The 24,059-nt window shown below is 44.8% G+C and overlaps 1 protein-coding gene across 1 annotated transcript; it reads right to left on the bottom strand.

Moving 5' to 3' along the window:
* Positions 1 to 5,141: 5,141 nt before the first annotated feature.
* On the bottom strand, positions 5,142 to 23,057 carry LOC116630405 (TRPM8 channel-associated factor 2-like). The gene is made up of 7 exons (XM_032401142.1): positions 22,435 to 23,057; positions 10,323 to 11,299; positions 9,931 to 10,028; positions 8,694 to 8,907; positions 8,150 to 8,389; positions 6,939 to 7,276; positions 5,142 to 5,501 (listed from the first exon to the last, which is right to left on the bottom strand). Exons 1-7 carry the CDS (start codon positions 23,055 to 23,057, stop codon positions 5,247 to 5,249), a joined length of 2,745 nt encoding a protein of 914 aa, XP_032257033.1. The 3' UTR covers positions 5,142 to 5,246.
* Positions 23,058 to 24,059: the final 1,002 nt, after the last annotated feature.

The following is a 24,059-nucleotide window of genomic DNA, read 5'->3' as shown; positions in this document are numbered from 1 at the left end:
AGAATAATTGGAATCCTGGAGGGAGTGGAGAGAGAGAGAGGACTAGAAGATGTATTTGAGCAAATCGTAGCTGAGAACTTCCCTAATCTGGGGAATGAAACAAACATTCGCGTCCTAGAGGCAGAGAGGACCCCTCCTAAGATCAAGGAAAACAGGCCAACACCCTGGCATGTAATAGTAAAACTTGCAAATCTTAGAACCAAGGAAACCATCTTAAGGGCAGTTGGGGGAAGAGATTCCTTACGTACAGAGGGAGGAGCATCAGAATAACGTCAGACCTATCCACAGAGACCTGGCAAGCCAGAAAGGCCTGGCAAGACATATTCAGGGTACTAAATGAGAAGAACATGCAGCCAAGAATACTTTATCCGGCAAGGCTTTCATTTAGAATGGATGGAGAGATGCAGAGCTTCCACGAGCGGCAGAAGTTGAAAGAATATGTGACGACTAAGCCGGCCCTGCAAGAAATATTAAGGGGGTTCTATAAAAGGAGAAAGACCCCAAGAGTGATCTACAACAGAAATTTACAGGGACAATCTATAAAACAACGTCTTCACAGGCAACATGATGACAATTAATTCATATCTTTCAATAATCACTCTCAACGTGAATGGCCTAAACGCTCCCATAAAACGGCACAGGGTTGCAGATTGGATAAAAAGACAGGACCCATCCATATGCTGTCTACAAGAGACTCATTTTGAACCTAAAGAGACATCCAGACTGAAAGTGAAGGGATGGAGATCTGTCTTCCATGCCAGCGGACCTCAAAAGAAAGCTGGGGTAGCAATTCTTATATCAGACAAATTAGATTTTAAACTAAAGTCTGTAATAAGAGACACAGAAGGACACTATATCATTCTTAAAGGGTCTATCCAACAAGAAGATCTAACAATTGTAAATATCTATGCCCCCAACATGGGAGCAGCCATCTACATAAGCCAACTGTTAACCAAAATAAAGAGTCATATTGATAACAATACGTTAATTGTATGAGACCTCAATACTCCACTCTCAGCAATGGACAGATCATCTAAGCAGAATATCAACAAGGAAACAAGAGCTTTGAATGATACATTGGACCAGATGGACCTCATAGATATTTACAGAACATTCCACCCTAAAAAAACAGAATACTCATTCTTCTCGAGCGCACATGGAACTTTCTCCAGAATAGACCATATACTGGGTCACAAATCAGGTCTCAACCGATACCAAAAGATTGAGATTATTCCCTGCATATTCTCAGACCACAATGCTCTAAAACTGGAACTCAATCACAAGAAAAAATTTGGCAGAAATTCAAACACTTGGAAGCTAAAGACCACTCTGCTCAAGAATGTTTGGGTCAACCAAGAAATCAAAGAAGAACTTAAACAATTCATGGAAATCAATGAGAACGAAAACACATCGGTCCAAAACCTATGGGATACTGCAAAGGCGGTCCTAAGGGGGAAATACATAGCCATCCAAGCCTCACTCAAAAAAAAATAGAAAAATCCCGAATTCACCAACTAACTCTACACCTTAAAGAACTAGAGAAAAAGCAACAAACGACGCCTAAGCCACACATTAGAAGAGAAATAATTAAAATTAGAACAGAAATCAATGAATTAGAAACCAGAAACACAGTAGATCAGATCAATGAAACCAGAAGTTGGTTCTTTGAAAGAATTAATAAGATTGATAAACCACTGGCCAGACTTATCCAAAAGAAAAGAGAAAGGACCCAAATTAATAAAATTATGAATGAAAGGGGAGAGATCACGACTAACACCAAGGAAATAGAAACAATTATTAGAAATTATTATCAACAACTATATGCCAATAAACTGAGCAATCTGAATGAAATGGAGGCCTTCCTCGAAACCTATAAGCTGCCAAGACTGAAACAGGAAGAAACTGACAACCTGAATAGGCCAATAACCAGTAACGAGATTGAAGCAGTGATCAAAAACCTCCCAAAAAACAAGAGTCCAGGGCCTGATGGATTCCCTGGGGAATTCTACCAAACATTCAAAGAAGAAATAATACCTATTCTACTGAAGCTGTTTCAAAAAACAGAAACAGAAGGAAAACTTCCAAACTCATTCTATGAGGCCAGCATTACCTTAATCCCCAAACCAGGAAAAGACCCCATCAAAAAGGAGAATTTCAGACCGATATCCCTGATGAATATGGATTCCAAAATCCTCAACAAAATCCTAGCTAATAGGATCCAACAATACATTAAAAGGATCATCCACCACGACCAAGTGGGATTTATCCCCGGGATGCAAGGGCGGTTCAACATTCGCAAATCAATCAATGTGCTAGAACACATTAATAAGAGGAGGGAGAAGAACCATATGGTCCTCTCAATTGATGCAGAAAAAGCATTTGACAAAATACAACATCCTTTCCTGATTAACTCTTTGACATTGGCCACAGCAACTTCTTTCAAGATACATCTCCAAAAGCTAGTGAAACAAAAGCAAAAATGAACTTTCGGGACTTCGTCAAGATAAAAAGCTTCTGCACAGCAAAGGAAACAGTCAACAAAACAAAGAGGCAACCCACAGAATGGGAGAAGATATTTGCAAATGACACTACAGATAAAGGGCTGGTATCCAAAATCTGTAAAGAACTTCTCAAACTCAACACCCAAAAAACAAATAATCAAGTCAAAAAATGGGCAGAATATATGAAAAGACACTTCTCTGAAGAAGACATACAAATGGCTAACAGACATTAACAGATGAAAAAATGTTCATCATCATTAGCCATCAGGGAAATCCAAATCAAAACCACACTGAGATACCACCTTACACCAGTTAGAATGGCAAAAATGGACATGGAAAGAAACAACAAATGTTGGAGAGGTTGTGGAGAAAGGGGAACCCTCTTACACTGTTGGTGGGAATGCAAATTGGTACAGCCACTTTGGAAAACAGTGTGGAGGTTCCTCAAAAATTTAAAAATAGAGCCACTCTATGACCCAGCAATTGCACTCCCGGGTATTTACCCCAAAGACACAGATGTAATGAAAAGAAGGGCCATATGCACCCCAATGTTCATAGCAGCAATGTCCGCGATAGCCAAACTGTGGAAAGAGCCGAGATGCCCTTCAACAGATGAATGGATAGAGAAGATGTGGTCCATATATACAATGGAATATTACTCAGCCATCAGAAAAGATGAATACCCAACTTTTACATCAACATGGATGGGACTGGAGGAGATTATGCTAAGTGAAATAAGTCAAGCAGAGAAAGTCAATTATCATATGGTTTCACTTATTTGTGGAACATAAGGAATAACATGGAGGACATTAGGAGAAGGAAGGGAAAAATGGGCGGGGGGAATTGGAGGGAGAGATGAACCATGAGAGACTATGGACCTGAGAAACAAACAGGGTTTTAGAGGGGAGGGGGTAGGGGGGGTTGGTTAGCCTGGTGATGGGTATTAAGGAGGGCACGTACTGCATGGAGCACTGGGTGTTATACGAAAACAGTGGATCGTGGATCACTACATCAGAAACTAATGATGTATTTTATGGTGACTAACATAACATAATACAATTAAAAAAAAAACGTTAATGAGAGATTTAAATGAGTTAATGTTTGTACTGGGCTTAGCATAGTACCTGGTACACAATTGCTCAATAAATCTATTATTGTGATTAAAAAAAATAATAATAAATAAAAAAATAAAAGCAAGCTAGAGAAAAACGGCCACACCCCATCATTAATCCTGGAGATGGAGCTCTAATGAGAACTGCACCTAGCCAAAGAGTTGGGATGGGTTGGAATGGATTGTGTGAAAGCTCAGGGAGGCTGCGTTGTGGGTTAATTTGGTCTGTTGCGCCCAGAATAATCCTGGTCCCGAGTGATACCTGTTGTGCAGGAGGACTTCTCATCATGGCTGCTGTTAACATCAGACACCGCCTTGATTCTGTGGTGACCAGAGGGGTCAGTTGCCTATTCTGTGCAAAGAACAAACAGGCTGGTGGACTTGGCAGGCTTTGCTACCGTGACATTTACTTTTGGTTGAAACGAAAGTACTAGAAGATGGAACTAACCAAGAGGACTAAGTGGCTTTGTGACATCCAGTTTGAGTTTATACCATCTCTCTCTTTTTTAAGATTTTATTTATTTTAGAGAGAGAGAAAGGCTGAGTGAGCAGGGGGAGGAGCAGAGGGAGAGGGAGAAGCAGACTCCTTGCTGAGCGTGGAGCCCAACGCAGGGCTTGATCTCACGACCCTGAGATCACAACCTGAGTTGAAATCAAGAGCTAGACACTTAACTGATTGAGCCACCCAGGTATTCTTTATACTGTCTCTTTTGAGTTTACACAGTTCTTTGGGTTAGGTCATACCCAAGAATCCTTCCAGAGGTGGGAGAAGGGACATAAGACAGGCTAGGATCTCAGTAACTATCAGTGATATCATGTCTGGAACAACACTGATAATGCATTAAACACTCTTACACAAGACTGCATGGCCACCTCAAGGTGGCCAACTCTGAAGTGGGATTCAGTTTTCAGGTTGTCCAGACAGACCACCATGGGCCCTGGCAAAAGCTAAAGAATACCCTTGCATGTGTATGCATATTGCAGTGGACGAACATGTTTACCATTATCAAACACCAGACTTTTATCCCCATGTCATGGATGAGAATACAGAAGCATAGACAGAGACTTTTTAAGAGATTTTCCATAGTACCAAATCAAGTTCAGGGCTCTCTATACCAGCCTGTCTCTCTTGCTATTAGAAAACTTCCCAAAGCATAAGAAATTAACAGCCATGTTCAGGGCTAGCAGGGGTGAGGGAGTGATATCAGATTATTATGGTAACCCATAGTCTTTAGAACTGTTGATCAAGGGGCACCTGGGTGGCTCAGTCGGTTAAGCATCTACCTTTGGCTCAGGTTATGATCTGACTCCCTGCTCAGCGGGGAGTCTGCTTCTCTCTCTCTCCCTCTGCCCTTCCCCCTGCTCATGCTCACTCTCTTGTGCTCTCTCTCTCAAATAAATAAAATCTTAAAAAAAAAAAAAAAGAACTGTTGGTCAAAAGTAGGAGCCGAGAGCCTGCAGAACCTTAATGCGCAGATGTAAGATCCTCTGCTGGAGGATTAGGATGGTGAAACAAGTCAGTGAGAGCAACAGTATAAACAGGGGAACAGTAACAAAGGCATTTTCCTGAGAACGTTGGTATCATTTTGTCTTATGACTTAACTGCCTCTCCCCCACCACCTTGCTGCCATCGTTTACTTCTGAGGATGCATGTACACCCGCATGGGGTTTTCCTGCCACTCAGGCAAACAGGCCAGGCTGTTCGCCACTTCCTTCTGGACAGGCCAGCCCCAGGCCTCAAAGAATGGAGCCAGATTCTTCTGCACCTTTTCAGAGAACTTCTTCACCCACAGATTCATCTTGCCATCCTTGTCTTCGGGGATGCCAGAAAGCGTTTGGTACTCAGCAAAGAGCTGGGTGAATGGCTCCCACCCAAAGGCCTCCTGGAGCTGAGAAGAGAGAGAAGGGACAGGATGAGGAACCAGTTTGTGGAAGTACCTGCAACTTGCACGTTCAAAGTGTGTTTCAGTTATAGTGATTCCTTCCCCTTGATCATTCATGAGCTTCCCTCCTATGATTTGCCTCTGTGTCCCTACCCTACCCTTGCACATAAATACAATCCCATTGGCTCACTCCACCTCTTGGCCACAAAACCTATAACCCTTCTATTTAGTACGGGACTTCACAGGGAAGCTAATACCTGAAAAGGCATAAATATTCAACAAATGAATTATTATAATTATCTCTAATTTAAAAAAATTATATTCCCAGATACTAAATGTTTTCCTAGGCATCAGACGGGTCTGAGCCTGACTGAGATGGGAAACCCTTATATCTCACATGTTTGGCCTTTGGGACCCTAAAGGCTGGGAACTTCCAACACTTTGCAGACATAATAAAATCCCTGTTTTTATACAGCCATTTCAGATCTGTAACTATTTTCAAGGCTATGATTTTGCTCTGTGGAGCACTCCCTTTGGGGCAAAACAGGAAGAAGCAGGCATATCACAAGGGGCTCAAAAAGAGAGTGACTCCTGTTCACGGAGGGGCAGCCCACCTGAAAGCCACAGCCAGGAGGCCCTTGTCAGCTAAGATAATAGAGGTCTAGAATGAGCAGGGATCCTGGGGTGTCCCAGACCACTCGCCCTTTTGTGGAGGAGAATTCTGACTCTGGGGTGTAAAACCTAAGGACAGATGACATCTGGGGAACAGCTTTGACAACTCGGAAATGTTAATGTTCAGAGCAGTTTGGGGGAGAGGACAGGGCTTTGTGCATATTTCACAGGAAGCCCACCTGCTTCAGGACTTTGGTATTCTCCCACTGGGTTGGTTGGTTATTCATTTATTCATTCTAAGAACATTTCAGGTTCAAGTGGGATGACTGGAGTCAGAGAACCTTGACAACAGTTATCTCTTAAAAAGCCTCTTGTTATGCAGTTGTCCTGGAGACACACTGCTGGTATCACAAAGGGACGAAGGGATGCAACACTCACTTGATCCACAAAACTAAGGTGAAGAGAAACAAAGCACAACAAAACAACACCCACTTCTGGAGCACTTATTACGAGACCATAGTCAAAACCAGTGAGTGGAAGCGCTGGGCTCCAACCTCAGGAATGACTAACTCAGAACTTCTGCTCATGACCGGTAGAACAGTAAGCTGTAGTTTCTCTACTTGGTTTCCAGAATACTTTTCATTTCCTCTTACTTAACATCACAAAGTACAAGGGGCCTGGGGCAGGTGTTATTTCCTCAGGCTCAGAGAAGTCCCACTATGCAGTCAGGTCCCCCATGCCCAGGCTGGAGGGGGTGGCGAAGGGGGTCCAAGGATGCTACATGATGGAGGGGTCTGCGGGCCCTCACCTCCCTGCCTTTCTGCTCCGTACCTGTAGGTATGTTTCCAGAGCTGTCCACACATCCCAGTCATGCAGGGGCGCTCCCTTTCCCAGGTGCGTTATGATTCTCTTCTTTCGTTCTGGAGGGCTCAGAGCAGGGTGGGCCTTAGCCCTGGGGATGCCCAGGACCGTTTCATGCACATAGACAGACCAGAGGTTGCAGGTAGCCTCAGTGGTGTGTGGTGGGAACTCCCACTCTTGTCGCTGCTGGTTGTGACCCAGCTCGTGGATGGGTCCCCACACACCCGTGCTCCTCATGCCTGCCTCATCGATGAGCTCTTGCACCGACTCCAGGTGGCACATGATGGGGTATCCTGAGTGCATCCAGCCTGGGAATGCAGAAGGAAGAGATGAGGCATGGCGGAGGTGGGGGGCACCCAAACCATTTCCCTTCATGCCTCTCCGCTGGGTAACTTTTCCTCACCATCCTGGCTGCCCCCAGTAATGCCAGAATCTCCATGCTGATTAGAAAGTAGATGGCTTGCTCTGCTTGGTCAGAAACTGAACAGTCCCCAGCCCCCTTCCCAGCCTTTCATGCCAGGGTTATGCCCTCCTCCCCGCTCTGGCCCTGAACAAGATGAATATACTTTACATAGCCATTCTTACTATGGTTCAGTGCTTCATTTTGTGTGAGTTTCCTATCGTGTGGGTCTGTGACACTATGTCCTGTGTCTGGATTTGAGATCCCTGAGGCTGCAGGTATGTCAGTCCTTCTGCCATGTAAGCCACCGTTGTACAGATTTATGCTCTTTAGCAGAGATAATCTTCTCCTTTTTTAAAGAGAAGAAAACTGAGGTCCAAAGGAATGTTCTCTATGTCAGAAACACGTTTCCTTATTTTTCTTTCATGTAAACCAGTCAATACTTAACATAAACTTTCCTTACTCTCCTTCCATTGCCAACTCTGACGTCTGTTTGAAGGAATATTGCTGTTTCTCCTTGAAACAATGAAGAGATGGCTCATTGCTATCTGTGAACTCCTAGTAGCATTTTTTTTCTGAGATTGTTTTACCATCCTGTGAAATCTCCCCTTGTAGATGTAAATAATTCACCTTTTCATATGGGAACATCTTTGCACCCCCATCAAGGTCTGCGTCTGTTATGTCTTTTTTCCTTTACTGGTGAGATTATGCCTTTCACATATGGGGCATTAAAAAAGACAAAAGAATGAGTAAATGGCATCCACTGACTAGGAGCACGCACCAGCTGAGATCTGCACATCAGCAACAATCCTCTCGGGACAGCAGAAAGGGAAAGGCCGGGCTGCTAGCTGGGCTATCGCGTGCATCATCTCGTCCCAGAGGCGGAGCACCGGCTCGGGGTCCTCCAGGGCTCGCAGGCTTGCAGTCTGCACCGTCAGGATGATGTTGTCTGTTGCCAGCTCTCCCCAGGGAGCCGGGCTCTCCTGGATGCAGTTCTTCCAGTCCTCCAGAGATGTCTTACCTGGGAATAAATATTGTGGGCCTGTCACCCATTTCCCCAACTTATCTTGAACTCCCGGAGGACACTGAAATAATGAACTATTAACATGTGGGTCTACATGCTATGAAGTGAGGGACTGGCCTCTTGATTCTGCCGGAAGTCTCAATGGACATGGTATTCCATAGCTCCCACCTCTGCTTACATCTTGAACAGTTCTTCCCCCCTTCTGTCCGCCATTCCCTACCCTACCCTTCCTTAGCAACTGGCCCATAACTAGGGTGGCATCCCCAGCGCCCCCTCTTCCCTCAGCATTCAGTCCACTCACCCAGCTTGTAGTACGGGGCAGGCACAGCCCTCTTGATGGTGACAGATATGGGGCCCAGTTGGCTGCCCTTTGGCACGATGACATAGAGAAGGCCACCCCAGAGGCAGGAGATGGATCGTATGGTCCTGTCCATACAGCACTGATGAGTCACCACAGGAGCTCGAGACAGCTTGCTGGCCTTGGCCAAGTTATCAGTGTGGCAGCCAATCTGTACCTGGGGAGGTGATTCCACCATGTGTAGGAGGAACTAGGTCCCTATGGTGCGTGTGTGGGGGGGTGCTGTGTGTGTGATGGGTGAATGGCAGGTACTAGAAAAACACCAGCTTCCTTCGATGAGCTATGCATGGAAACCTATGACATTTTAGTACCCCAAAAGTCATCGGGACTGAAAGGTATGTGGAACCATTCTTCCAGGGATTTAAACAGCTTTACGATGGATTGTCACCAGACAGACCAGGCGGGATAATCCTGAGGCTGATACTGACTAGGGCCCCGCGGAGCCTCTGTACCAGGTGGAGTCCGGGCTCTTGTGGCAGGACCTACACCAGTGTGGTGATTCCAAAGCCAGGAGGAGCCAGAGGGGATACTGGTGACCCTTTGTACACAGACAGGAGACCACCCATCTAGAGGCGGCGGGATCTGGCCTGAGTGGGGAGGACTGATTCTCACTTCCCCCTTTGTCGAGGGCTCCCCTTCCTGGTCAGGTGGGTTGAGGGCTGTTTTGTCCAGAGTCCTGGGGTTGCTTTTCTTAGGTTTCATGTAAGCGAGCTCCAGAAAGGAGGCTGACACAGAAGTCACCCTGTAACAGGAAGTGACCCTCAGAGGTGAGGCAGGACAATTTTAATTCTGCCTCTAGGGCCTATTTTTGTGGTCAGATGAAGCACACCCTTCAGGTGTCCAGGTAATGATGTACAACGCAGAAAGGCTCTGTGCTGTTGGCCAAGCAGGTGAAGTCCTGAGGATGTGACAGGTGCTCCTGGCCCCCCTCATATCCCCGTGGGGGGAAGGGGTAAAATCACCCCACGTGGAAATCCAGGGGCTTAGGTTCAAGTATCTGAAATTAGCTCTGGCATTCAGTCCCTCCTTTAGGCTCCCTGAAATTGAGCTGCTTCGTCTGTGAAATCTGTGAAATGGGCAGAATAGTCCCTTCCTGGCTTCCTGGTAGAACTGCTGAGAGCTGAGGACAAGGAGGTGGCTCTGTGGTTTGGGGTGTCGGCAGTGGGGGTTCTGGCCTTACCTTCAGGCCGGCAGAGGCTGCGGCTTCAGACAGTAAGACTTCTGCACTCTGTCCCCCTGGGAGGTAGAGCCCGGTGCTCACCCAGGCGTCACAGTGGCCTGACAAAAGCCATAGGAAAGGCTGAGTTCGTCACTCACCTGCCTCTGCGGCACCTGGAGCCCCACAGCCCCTCCTGGAGGCACAGCCCCTGCCCCGCCTCCCTCAACTCATCCATGCTTCCGGCATGCATCCCTCCAAAACCCTCAGCAGAACCCCAACCCCGTCTTCCCAACAGGACACGACAGACAGTGAAGCTGGCCCACCCGAGCTTCAGCACCCGCAGTGTCCTGTGAGCCCGGGAACCCCACCTTCCCCCGGGTTCTGATGCTCTGGCCGCACCCCTCACTCTGTACCTGGGTTGCTCCCATCGATCTCCACAGTGATGGGGTGTCCTGAGCTGCAGGTCCAGGTTCCAAGCTCCTGCACCAGCTGGGAGCAGTCAGTCCCAGAGTGTGCCAGCTCCGTGGCCAGGCAGAGCAGTGCGGCCTCCAAGGAGTCACCAGCCACAGGGTGCTCCCGGCTCACAGCTGGGAGGCCTGACAGACGCAGCATCTTCCTCAGGTGTCGGTGCAAGGATATGTAAGTGGGGACCCCCTCTGCAGGGATCTGTAGGAAGGCTGCGCCATCGGCTCCCAGCTTTGCCAGCCAGTGCTTTTCCAAGTTCCCAGCCCCATGGCTCAGTGCAGCCTGGAAATCAGACAGCGCCTTGCGGAAGTGGTAGCCCCGCATCTCGGGGGTAGGGACAGGGAAACAGCCTGCGTCGAGGGTCTGAGCTAGGATGCTGAGGCCTAAGCCGTTGAGGATAACGTTACCGGGGAAACCAGCCAAAGCAGAGCGGCCCGGGTTCTGGGAGGCCCACCACCAGGCCTGGCCCCCGATCAGCAAGCCCCCACCCTCGGCCACAAACTCCTGCAGCTGCTTAGCCTCCTGGTCACTGTAAGCCACACAGCAGTAGACACGCAAGTCATGCGTCAGATGGGGCTGCAGATTGCACTCCAGGCCACGCTCTGACAGGAGGGCACACAGGTCTTTTAGATGTGTGTTCACCCCCAATTTGCCCGTCTGGCCTCTGGCCAGCCAGCGCACAGCATTGAGCAAAAAGGGCCCCAGCTTGGGTGCACAGAGGATGGCCTCATGGGCAGCCAGGACCACCCGGCCCCGGCCATAGCGGGCAGCTGCCAGGAAGCAGCCGAGCGAGGCGTCTAAGCCCAGAGGGAAGGCGAGGGCCCCGTGCACCAGCAGCTGCGAGGGGACTCCTTCCGTCTCGATGTCCAGCTCTGAGATCCCTTCCAGGAGCTGCTGCTGATCCTGCCTGAGATCATCCCCACACCTGCAAAGTGACAGGGGGACAGAGGGGCTACAGTCAAGTCAAAGAAGCACTGAAACAAGCTCACTGGATGGGGAAATCTGTGTGGGGGTGCACAGACGACCTCGTTCACGGCCCTCTCGTTCTCACTAATAACGGCTAGGATTGGAGGATGTGATGCCATTTACTTTATTGAGTCCAAGGCAGATTTTTCCACCTTTTAACAACTAACTGATGGCATAACCTTGTCTAATTGGCAGTGTTTGCTCTTACTTTGTGACACACAAGATACTGGTGCTTCTTATAACTGACATGGTCACAGACTTGATGAGATACTGAGGAGTGTGCTAGTGGCACATCTTAAAGTCCACATTCTCCAAGTAAACCCTTCCAGGAATTCTTCCCATGCTAGTCAACTGAGTGGTGGATATTCTGGCTTGACTTTCATGTCTTTTTAAGTAATTACACATATAAACAAGTTAGGAAAAAACAGTCCATCCCTAGAGAAAGTAGTCCTACTTCTACATTTCTCAGAGCTAATTTTTTGCCAAAAAAAAAAAAAAAAAAGCTGTGAAAACATCGAATTGCTAGCTCTGAGCTAGAAACATAAGTAAATTGTTTAATACTGCACTTAAAGATATATGCAAACACACACTCTTTTAAAATTCTCACTTAAATCTGATGAGATTTACCACTTTTATTAAGAAATGGTCTAAGTGTAATAAATTCAGAAAAAGTTTGTATTTCAAGATTTTTTTTTAAAGATTTTACTTATTTATGGGGGGGGGGGGGGGGAGGAGCACAAGCAGGGGGAGCAGCAGAAGGAGAGGGAGAAGCAGACTCCTTGCAGAGCAGGGAGCCCGATGCAGGACTTGATCCCAGGACCCTGGGATCATGACCTGAGCCAAAGGCAGATGCTTAACCAACTGAGTCACCCAGGTGCCCATCAAGATTTTTTTTACCAATTCGTAGATACTCTAAATGTCAAACAATGGGAGATTAGTTAAATAAGTTACAGTTAACTATAGATGGCGTACCATATGGTAATTGAAATAATTATTAGATAATATTGGAAAATGCTTAATGGAAAAAATTTCAAAATCAGATTCCAAGATACTGTGCCCTAAATAAGCTAAATTTTGTGAAATGAACCATCAAAAACAAAACCAAAAACGAGTAGAAAACATAAAATCAGACATAGAAGCAGAATCTAAAGAATATTTCTCAAAATGTCTTCAGTGACCATCTTGCCTAGTGGGATTATACACAATTTTAATTAGCTTTATAAAACTTTATTTCTCATAATAAAAATCAAACGTTGTTAAAAAATAGTTTATTCAAGTAGCAAAACATTATTGAAAAAAGTACCTCTTGTACAGTTTCTCCTTAATTTCTCTTCAGCATAAAGGAGGAGCAAATAAAAAATTGGCATCAATCATACCATGGCTTGCTGTTTATCAGTTAAAAACAACAGATAGATGCATGCGAATTAATGTGGACAGGTGTCCAGAACATTCTGCTGAGCAAAAAAAATTCTAATAGCAGAACTTGGTGATGCAGTTTATGTAAGACAAAAATAAAACAAAGTTAATATATGTCAATGTAAATGTCAAAAAAGTTAGGGTTAAGCCACAATAAACTTTTGGATTGTGGAATAGAGAGACAGGGTTGGTATTGAAAGAGATGGTCAAAAGAGCTTTAGCCTCATTGGTTTTTTTTTTTTTTTTTCAAATCAGGAGAATGTACGAATGTAATTTCTCGGGTAATTAAAAATTAAAAATTAAATTTAAAATGTTAAGGTAACTGCTGGAAAAATAGAGATAAAATGTATAATCTACAAATGTGTTGGGGAATTTAAGGAATAGAGAAAACTTAAGAAAGAATGCAGAAAGAAACAAAGAAAGCATAAAAACAAAATAAGAAAGAAGACAAGAGCAAGAAATACACTGAAGTTATCACTATATATGAATGGGTTAAATTTCTATATCAAAAGACAGAGGCTCTTGGATTGAGCTAAGAACATCTTGGTATAAGCTGCTTGTAAAAGACAGACTTGAAGCTGACACGGAGAAGGACTGAAAGTGCGGAAATCTATATATCAACAAAGCTGTATCTGAAAAACACAGCAAAAAGAAACCAGAAGTGCCAGTATTAATATGAGATGCAACTGAATTCAAAGAGGAAAGAATTAAAATACACAAAGATGAATATTTTTCATGGGTAAAAGTTATTACACTTCACCAAAGATATAATTTTCATTGGTTTTTAGGGCCCTAAGAACAAAGCACTGAAAGCAAAAACTGCTACAAAGCAAATTAAAATTTGATGAACTCATAATCGAGTTTGGGATGGTTATGGCTCTCTCAGCATCCAGTGGATCAGTTACATTAAAAAAAAAAAAGAGGATAGAGATGATTCGAGCAGAATGAAAACACACTTGATTAGAACCAGAGGACAATGGGGCAATATTCTCCCAGACTCTGAGGACAACAGAGAGCCTAGAATGCCATATTCCACTAATTTGTGGCATAAATATACAGAAAAAGCAGACTTTCTCAAACAGGATACGTTAAATAAAACACCAATTTTCAGCTCACACACATGCACAGAAGAGCAAATTAGATGATCTGTATCCAGCTTCTGAGTCCAGAGGCATGAGAATAGGGATGGCGGTGTGGGATGGAAGACAACCTGCCATTCTCCTCTATATATTTCTCTGTTGTCTGTATGTTTTCACAGTAAGCTTGAATTCCTTTAGAAATATTTTTTTGTAAAAAGATGGGATGTTTCTCAAAAGAAAAATGAAGGAAGTAAGGAAGGGCAAGCATAGTAGATCATAGTAGATGGGACACCAAGTAATTCTCAACAGACTGACAATCTTTTAAGGGCAATATTAATGATCTCAGACATCTTTTTACCAATATTTAAAATCTTGTATACTATCTATTTACAACATTGAAGTCTGAAAAATAATTAAAGTAGCTACTACTTAATGAGGTGTAATATACGCTAGGCGTTTACACATGGATTATCTCTCTTAATAGTTATGATAAACCTGAGATACATTATTCTTGCTTTACAAATGAGGCTTAGAAAAGTTAGGCAGCTTGCTCCATGGTCCTCAGCTAATAACTGGTGGGAACGGGAAGCCAATCCAGGGTGGTTTGCCTCTAAAGCCAAAGTTGTCCACACAGCAGAAACTCTGAGTCTTTGGATTAAGCCCACTTATGGTTTGCCTCTAAAGCCAAAGTTGTCCACACAGCGGAAACTCTCCTTCAGTTATTGAGTCTTTGGGTTAAGCCCACAAGTGGGTATGTGGCAAGCAACACATATAGGTTGTGCAAAGGAGGCTTTAGATAGATGTGAGGTTGGGGCGCATGGGTGGCTCAGTCAGTTGTGCGTCTGGCTCTTGGTTTCAGCTCAGGTCATGATCTCAAGGTCCTGGGATCAGGAGAGTCCCACACTGGGCTGCTTGGGATTCTTTCCCTCTGCCCCCCCGCCTTCCTCTCTCTCACATAAATAAATAAATCTTTAAAATAGATAGATAAATAGATAGATAGATGTGAAGGTGCAAACAGTACAGCATCTATGAAAAAGGAAACACGTGTCTCTTCAGAGCTAACAGTGCAGGAGGCACTGAGGAAGGAGGGAAGTTGAGAAGTGTTGGTGTGCAGGAAAGACACCGGACTGATGTAGGAGAGATGTCAGGGTTCAAAGCCCATGACCAAGAAAGAATTCTTGAGACGTCTTTGGTGCAAAAAGGTGGTTTTATTAAGGCACCGGGGACAGGACCCGTGGGTAGAAAGAGCGGCACTGGAGTTGTGAAAAGCAATTGATTATATACTTGGAGTTGGGGGAAGTAAGAGAAAAAAGAGGTTTTCACAAGAAATGTCATAAGCTCAAGAGGACCTACGAGATACTTGCCATTGTCAAGGTTGTTTTTCCTTCTGGTAAATGATTAACATTAAGACAGCTGGGAGTTTCCTTCTGGAAGTTAGGCTATTGATAAGAATGCTTTTTTTCTTGTAAATCGTTAAGACATTTGTAAACGGAGGGGGACTCAGTCCTGTTGGACTGAGATCTCTATTAGTTAACCATTTGTTTTTCCCTTTCCTTAGTTTTAGGGCAGGCAGGAGGGCCTGAGGAATGTCAGACAGATGCCACCTGGGAGTGGGGAGGCAGCGTGTGCTTTGTCCTCAGCTTGCCTTCTGCTCCCTCATCACACCTGAGCAGGCAGGAGATACGGGGAAAGGCCTTTCTGAATGCAGCTTAAAGAGCCCTCCCAGTCATGACAGCAAAGACAAGAAGGCTCAGTGTGAAGTGAGCCACTGTCCCCTTCATCACACCCTGCCTGGCCTCGCCTATCCTATTCCTCCTGGTGCCTAACTGGCTTATTTTTCCTGAGGTGTTTGGTTCTTAATTTGTTTTCTTTGCTCTGAAATCCTCCTTTTCATCTCACTCTGTTGCTTGTTTTATTTAACGTGTATTTTTAGAAAGCTCTAAATAGAACTTTTCATGGCTTGAACCATTCTCAAGGAATCTGCTTCTGTTCACTGGGTCATGTGTTTCTTCCAGGCATGACTAATTCTGTTGTCTTTCCATACTAAATGTCTGTCTCTCTTACACTTCCCTTTCAAACTTGCTAGTGTTTTTATAGAGTTATTAAATGGATTTCTTCCTGATTAGCGTCGGCAGATCTTTTCCATGTTCTGCAATAGTTCTCTCCTTCCTAGGCTTTCTAACTTACCCAGGACCCGTTTGTTTGTACACACACCCCACATCTATCTATCTTCCCAGATAACATGGAAGTTGATATATTTCTGCTTTCCACTTTCTTGTCGCCAGAGGTTTGTAGCACGAACAGAAGGGCAAGGGTCACCTGAGCCTACTGCTGTCCTTGCTGGGGGCTAGGCCCTCCACTCTCTGGGGCGCTGAGGCTAGGCCTACTCCACCCACAGGGGAGGAGCACGCCCGAGGGCTTCCACCCACCGCCGTGCAGGGAAGACAGCAGCTCCAACATCCTTTTCTGCCTCCACCAAACCCTGAAGTAGCTTTGCTGCTTTTGTACTTGTGTTTAATCTCACCCAATGCGTTCATTCTTCGAGAACACGAGAAGGCATTAATGCTAGTTCTTGGATTTGTGGTTTCCACTTCTTTCTTGCATCTGGGGTGGGGGGTGGGGTCAGGCGATGCCGCATACCGGCCACACATCACTCACCTGTCAGTCTCGAAACCCCCGCGTTCAGCTCATGACTTAGCATTTTTCATTCATTTGGTCAGATTGGTGGAGAGGGCAACTCCAGGATCTAGCCTCATTTCACACAATCTTTACCTGGAAACTCTTCAGGATTGTGGTGAGGATCACATGACTGAACATGAAATCTTCAAGAGATGCATAAGCTGCTAGCATATGTTTACTTTGATGTGAGCAGTTCCTGATATATTCTAGACCATATAGGTTACACCACGTGTAAATGTATTGAGCTGTTGTCCTAGGAATACTGTTTTCACTATACTCTTCTGTGTCTTGGTATAAAAGCAGTGAGTACCTTTGGATCTGACTTTGCATATTAAAGCGAGTGCCGTGTCCTCCTCAGCTTTATAAGCATAGGTGTGCAGTCAGCTCTTGCCCTTGGGGACAGGACACGGAGAGTATCTTCTGTTGGTTTTTAGAGAATGCCCCCCCCCTTGGCAGACAGAGTATTTCATGTCTCCAGCAGGAATTTGAAGTTAGCAAACCTGCTGGGTCACTCCAGTAGCATTTGACCATTTGCTGGCAGAAAACTTCCCTAAAAACCTCTAAGGGGATGCCAGGTGACGGAGGAAGGAATCTGAGCTGAGGGCCTGGGCTTAAAGTAATAGGGCCTTCTTAGACTTTAGAGCTGACCTGGTCCGCCAGCTTCCGCTCAGTTTTTGGCTAAGCTCCCCTGGCGGAACATTCCTTAACCTGAAGTTAACTGTGGGGTTAACACTAGCATACTAGACCACCCTTTCTTTTTTATGGTTTTGGATGTGTACTCACTTATGTATTCATTAATTTATATGGTGTACAAATATCTCTTGCTCCCTACTGTGTTTTACACAGCGGGCACTGAGAATAAGGCAGCAAACAGGACAGGCAAGATCAAGGCATTCATGCAGCTTTATGCTCTGGCGGGCTGGGCGGGCACTAGCAAGTGCACAGGTGGGATATGATGTACAGATTGGGATCACTGATGTGTGGGCCATAAATGGGGAACAGTGACACTGGCAGGTCAGTCCTAGATTCAACAGGGTCATCAGGGAGGACTCGTCTGAGGAGGGCGTTTGAGCTGAAGCTGAGTAAGGAGAATGAATGGGCTTTTCAAGAGCTGAGGGAAGATCCAGAGTAGGAAGAGAAATTTGAAAACCAGGGTTTAAAAATAACTTTGCCATCAAACTGCCAATGTTATTTTTTTGAATAACTGGATTTGCAAATCTCTTGAAATTTTATAAGACAAGAAACCTAATGTTACACTTATGGTCTTTGAATTTGCGGGGATTTCTAAAATACTTTAAGATGTGTGTGGTTGATGTATCAGCTACAGCTCCTCCTGAAATACCCAAACTAGAAAATGCCTAAGTACTCAACAAAAGGACACAGTTAAACAAACTATGGCACATCTACTGTAAGTAAAAACTCTCATTAAAAAGATTATTTCTAAAAAATAGAAAAATGGTTTTAAACAAATACAGAATAGCAGTACACAATCACAACTAGCAAAAATGATGGATGTGATGGAAGTTACAGAAAGGTTACGGAAGGTCAAGATTTTGTTGGGGACATAATGAGAAACTAAACATATTCAGATACTTCAATGTCATATTGTTATTTCAGTGAAAGTTTTACAAATAAGGAATGCCGATAACATGGAAGAGTTATTTTCATACATTACCTGAACATTCCCAGCAATTCTGTTGGTCATTCAAGTATAGACTAAACACTACTATAATAAACTATATAAACTATAGTTAAACACCACTCTAAGCCCAGTGCCCAAAATAGTGTCTGGAACTTAACAGGCACTTAATACATTTTATCTATCTATCTACCTACCTATCTATCTATCTATCATCTATTTAATTTTTATTTATTTTGAGAGAGAGTGTGCATGCATGGCGGGAGGGGTGGGGGAGAGGGGAGAGAGAATCTTAAGCAGCCTCCACATCCAGCAAGAGTCTGTTGTGGGGCTTGATCTCATGACTGAGATCATGACCTGAGTTGGAATCAAGAGTTGGAGCCAGCCAGAAGCCCTGAAATACATTTTAGATGAATGAAAGAATGGACAGGTACTAGAAAGAGGGAAGGAAAATTGGTATGTTAAGGAAATTTGCTTCTTTATCCATTTTGTTGCCAAATTAATAAAACAATAGAAGATGTGAGGTTAAAGAAAGATATCAGGGTGTAATTTGAGGACATTTTTTTCTATCGTTTAAGAATTTGTTAAAAAAAGGCAGAAAAGTAATATAAAAAAAGTTTTTTCAGGTTATAATTACAGAAAATTTGGAGATTACAGAAATGCTTAAAGATGAAAATAATAATCACCTATCCCTAGAGATACACTATTAATACTTTGTTTTATTTCCTTCTAGTGTTTCTTCTACTTATATATGTACATGTTTTAACAAATTTGGCATCATTTGAATATAGCTTTATATCTTAATTCTGTCTATTGTATTATGAGTATTTTCTCATTCCTTTAAGTAGTAAGTCTTTAAGGACCTGAAGAATAAGATATACCATAATAATTTAAGCAGTGTTCCATTTATTAGACACTTAGAGTTTTCCCAGTGTTTTACTTAATAGTGAAAATACCATTAAAAATATTTGCTACTAAATATCTGCCTCATGGCCCAATTTCTGCTGTCCAACCCTTCCAACTTCCCTTCCCCCATAGGCACTGATTTGGAGAATCCCTCCTAGTAAACTTCCTGTACACTGTGTCCGTCTTTGAGTTGGGTTCATGGGGAACCCAATTCTGGGGAATTTGGTAATGTTTAGCAGAAATTACATTTGCAGTTCTCCTTTGACTCACCAATTCCATTTCCAGTGATATGGCAAAAATATGAAGACATATGCACATAGGCATTTATTGTAGTATAGATGTAATAGTAAGAATACTGGAAAAAAAATTTAAATAATAAAAACTCGAATGTCTGTCATTAAAAATTAACTGGATAAACTACATTGCATCTATACATTTCAGTGTAATAAAATATGTAGTGCATATCTATAGGCTATTATGGAGCCATCCAGAAAATTATGTGTTTTTAAAGATTTTATTTATTTATTTGAGAGGGGGAGAGAGCAGAGTGAGAGAGTGAGAGAGAGCGAGAGAGAGAGCGAGAGAGAGAGCACGAGCTGGGGGGAGGGGAAGAAGGAGAGGGAGAAGCAGACTCCCTGCTGAGCAGGGAGCCCGACACGGGGCTCCATCCCAGGAACCCGGGATCATGACCTGAGCCGAAGGCAGATGCTCAACTGACTGAGCCACCCAGGCGCCCCCAGAAAGTAATGTTAAGTAAAAAAGCAAGGTGGAGAAAGTATGTGTAGTATACTATTACCTTTTTCAAGTGTGTATGTATGCGTTCATATATAAACCAACAGTGGAGTAAAGATATTTTTTTTTTTAAAAGGGAGAGAAGAAAATTATATAAAGGGAATAGGGGATAGAATACTGGCTTCTTAAGATTTTACTTTAGATACACATAGCTATGTTACATAATTATAAAATAATTATTAATTCACAAAAGCAACTCCCAAAAGCAAAAGTAAAATATCCAAGTGAATCTACATGTGTATCCACTCAGTGGCATAACCACAAAGAGAAGGGCTAGTCTAAGTGTCGTTAAAGGATGGTAATTTGACTTTATATACCTCATAAAATATATCATAAGGATGGAAGGAACTGGACATAATCTTTAACTGTGCGGTAGTACTGTTATTTCGCAACTGTTAGGTGTGTGTTGTGGCATAAAGCCAATGAGTCATTAAGTTGCTTTCTTTCAGAGCTAGGCTTTTTCATCATGGGAAAAAAGGAGACAGATACACGGTTGCTGAAATGAAATAAAACCCTGTAGCCCAGAAGTTGAATTTGAAGCATCAGTACGAACTCTTGATGTGTTTATCTTTTAAAAATACTTCTTAGCTCTGCCCACTCAAAAGGCCTGGAAACAATGATCAACCCAGGAGCAGTGAGCACCTCAACAGACTTTGGCTCCTAAACACCATTTAACACTCAAAGAAGGGCAGGCTCCTTGGAGAAATGGCTGATCTTGGGTCTGCGGCAGGAATGTGTAACGTGAGACCGAAACAAGGAAGTCCACTAAGGTTGGGTCAAAAATTTCAGGAGTTCAGGAGACGTTTTGTGAATAGGCTCACGATGGCCAAACATCAGATGACCAACAAAGCTACTTCATCAGTAGCACTGATAAAGATAATAAATGAAACACATTTATTATGTGAGTATTTCAATCCATGAGTTCACAATGGAGACCTCTGGAAGATTCTAGGTATCCCCTCGAACCAGTGCTTCGAAAACTGGTTAAAAAGGGGAGGAGAGGGAGAATCCCGCATTTATCCTGCCTTCCCTACGCAGACTGAACCACAGGGCAAGCAAATAGTGGAGGAAGGGAGGTTCATTTTTATAGGAGTATTCCAAATGCTAAATGAAAGAAATGCTAAAACTTTTAAACCTACCATTTTATAACCACTAATGAATTAACGGATCTAGGGCTAGGCAATGATGATTAATGACTGCTAATATCACGGTGAGAGAAACAGACATTGTGTCCCATCCTATGGGTAGAAGCCGGAAGGCAGGCAGGCAGAGAGAAGGAGCCAGGGTCTCTGTCTCGCTCTTCAGGCTGTGTTTCTGACAATCACTGTGTCTCCTCTGAGACCCCAGGTCCCACAGACAGGCCCTCCATCTGGGGTCCCATCTCCTGCTAGACAGTCCTAGCATGGCACCAGCGTCCACCCTGTGACTCACCCCCAGGCTCCAGGGACATTACCACCTCCCTCTGTCGGTCGAGCTGTTGCTAAGCCCTCAGTTACCGTGTGGTCTCTCATACAGGTTTTCAGCTCTTGCATCACCTGCTTAGTCAGTTCCTCATATTAAGTCTCTCTGTTGAAACACCAGTTAGTCCTGACTGATAAGCCTTCCCTGATAACCCTAAATACCCTCCACTCCCTTCCTTATTACTCTGTCCACTTACCCTGCTTTACTTTCCTATTAGTTCTTATCAACACCTGCTAGAGTTTTTATTTATAGGTTCCCTCAGTTGCTTAATTCTGCACTGGAATATAATAGAGCAGGTAGCTGGGCTTGGACTGCTGAATGGGGCCTGGCACACGGTAGTGCTCACACAAATCAATGTCCTTTCATCTGTTTGAAAGACACCCATACACACTCTCACCAACCCAGGCACTAGACACGGGAGACAGAGAGGTGAATAAGATAAGCTTTTCTATTTGGCCACAGGACAGACTAGCAGTCAGAACCCAGGCCCCTTTGGGCCTTGGTGCATTTTAATTATCCTGTTTTTGGTTTGTGGTGGTTCCAAAATAGAGTGGAGAATCACGTGTATTGAAATGGAAGCTCAGGGGCGCCTGGGTGGCTCAGTTAGTTGAGCATGTGATTGAGAGAACCAAGCAGGCTCCACGCTGAGCACAGATTCCGATGCCGGGCTTGATCCCACAACCCTGAAATCACAACCTGAGCTGAAACCAAGAGTTCGACACTCAACTGACTGAGCCACCCAGGTGCCCCTGAGTGTCTGACTCTTGATCTCAGTTCAGGTCTTGATCTCAGGGTTGTGAGTTCAAGCCCTGTGTTGGGCTCCACGCTAGGTATGGAACCTACTTAAAAAAAAGGGGGGGGGGCGCCTGGGTTGCTCAGTTGGTTAAGCATCTGCCTTCGGCTCTGGTCATGATCTCGGGGTCCTAGGATCAAGCCCACGTCGGGCTCCCTGCTCTGTGGGGAGCCTACTTCTCCCTCTCCCTTTGCCCCTCTCCCTGGCTCGTGCTCGCTCTCTCTCTCAAATAAATGAAATCTTTAAAAAAAAAAAGGGAAGCTCATCGAAGAGGGAGATCGATCTATTGTTAACACGTGTCAGACTCCCTGTTGGGAAATACCACTCACCTGACGTGGAGTGGGATCTTGGGTATCTTCTTAGAGACCTTGAACCGGCCTGTGTCCCCATAGATGTCGGTGAAGTACACTCCGGCCACACTTGTCACCTGGTTCCCGGGGAACCTGGACAGCACGTTGTCAGGACCATGCTGACTGGCCCAATGCCAGGCTTGGCCCCCGATGAGCAAGCCGCCTCCACATTTCACAAACTGGATCAGCTCTGCAGTCATCATATCATTGTAGGCATCGATGCAGTAAACCCCCACGGGGGCCCCCACTTCTGGCTGAACTTGTGCCTGAACCCCACAGCCCTGCAGGATACTTACTAGTGACATCAGGGATGGGTGCACTCCAGTGGGAGCCCCAGGTGAGGGACAGAGCCAACCCACCGCATTACGAAGAAATGGAACCAAGCCAGCATTCAGCAGGTAGCCCTCATGGGACACCACCACCAGGCGGCCTCGGCCATAGGAGGAGGCAGCAATGAGGACCTGGCCCTTGTCATTCACCATCACTGGGAAGGAGGCCTCTCCAGTAAGAAGCAGTTCACATGGGATGGGATCTTTGGGGACATTCCAGCTGGTCACTCCATGCATGAGGGCTTCGAAAGCAAGGGCGGGAGTTGTCGCCATGGTTCAACTAGCTGCTGCAGAGAAAATCAAAGACTCAGCTTGGTCAGAACTGATGAAGGACCGAGTGAAAACACACCAACTACATGCATGCGAGCAAAAACCATTTACTGGGTTCCCCACTGTGTGCCAACCACTGGGGGTGCAGCAAGGAACACAGCAGACAAGGGCCCCACTTTCATGAGTCTGATGTTTCAGAAGGGAAAGGACAATAATAGGTAGAGAAACAAATAAATGAAATGCAGCAATTAATAACTGTTACGAAAGTAAACTAGCGATGTGTTATCAAGCAACTGGAGAATTTAGATTGCACGTCAGGAAAGGCCTAGATACGGACGTGACCGTGAAGCTGGAACTGACATTGCAACTGAGCTCTGAAGTGCTGCAAGGGGAAGAGCACACCCAGCCCAAAGAAGCACCGGGCAGGGAGGCTGGAGAGTACCAGGCAGGGCGGAGCAGGACCTGAGTGGCCGAGGGAGGGGCTGGGTCCTGCAGGGCCTGGCACGAGGTGAGAGCCGGTGTGCAGGAGTTGACTTAGTATTGTACTGCATCTCTGTCGCCGAAAAGGTCAGGTGACCTTTCAGAAACTGCATTTTTGGGGATAGTTTTGACAAAATGAGTTGATACACCTGCCCTGACCTGTGGGTAGCAATCTGTGGTTTCCAGAGGTCTTTTAAAATTCAGTGTGCCTAAAATTGAGCTCATTATTCCCTTAAAGCAGCTCCTCTTGGATAAATGACTTAAGCCTCAGTTTCCCCATTTATAAAAAGAGAATAATACACCCCTTGGAGGACTGTTTTTGAAGATTAAGAGAATGCATAGAAAAACACCCTGTTGTGAGTACACAGTGAGCTCTGAGGAAACACGAGGGTCTGCCCCTATGCTGACTTTTCTAGCTTCCCCAAGTGACAAGGGCCGTGCCCTGGGTCCCCTGTCCACTCCCCTCCGCCCACCTCTGACTTCAGCAGCCGCCACGGAGGAATTTCCTGAACGCTTGGATGCCTC

This window comes from Phoca vitulina, unplaced genomic scaffold, assembly GCF_004348235.1.
Source record: "Phoca vitulina isolate PV1807 unplaced genomic scaffold, GSC_HSeal_1.0 scaffold4, whole genome shotgun sequence".
Taxonomy (NCBI): domain Eukaryota; kingdom Metazoa; phylum Chordata; class Mammalia; order Carnivora; family Phocidae; genus Phoca; species Phoca vitulina.
The sequence above is the reverse complement of the archived record's forward strand: the minus strand, read 5'-3'. Positions and strand labels throughout refer to the sequence as shown.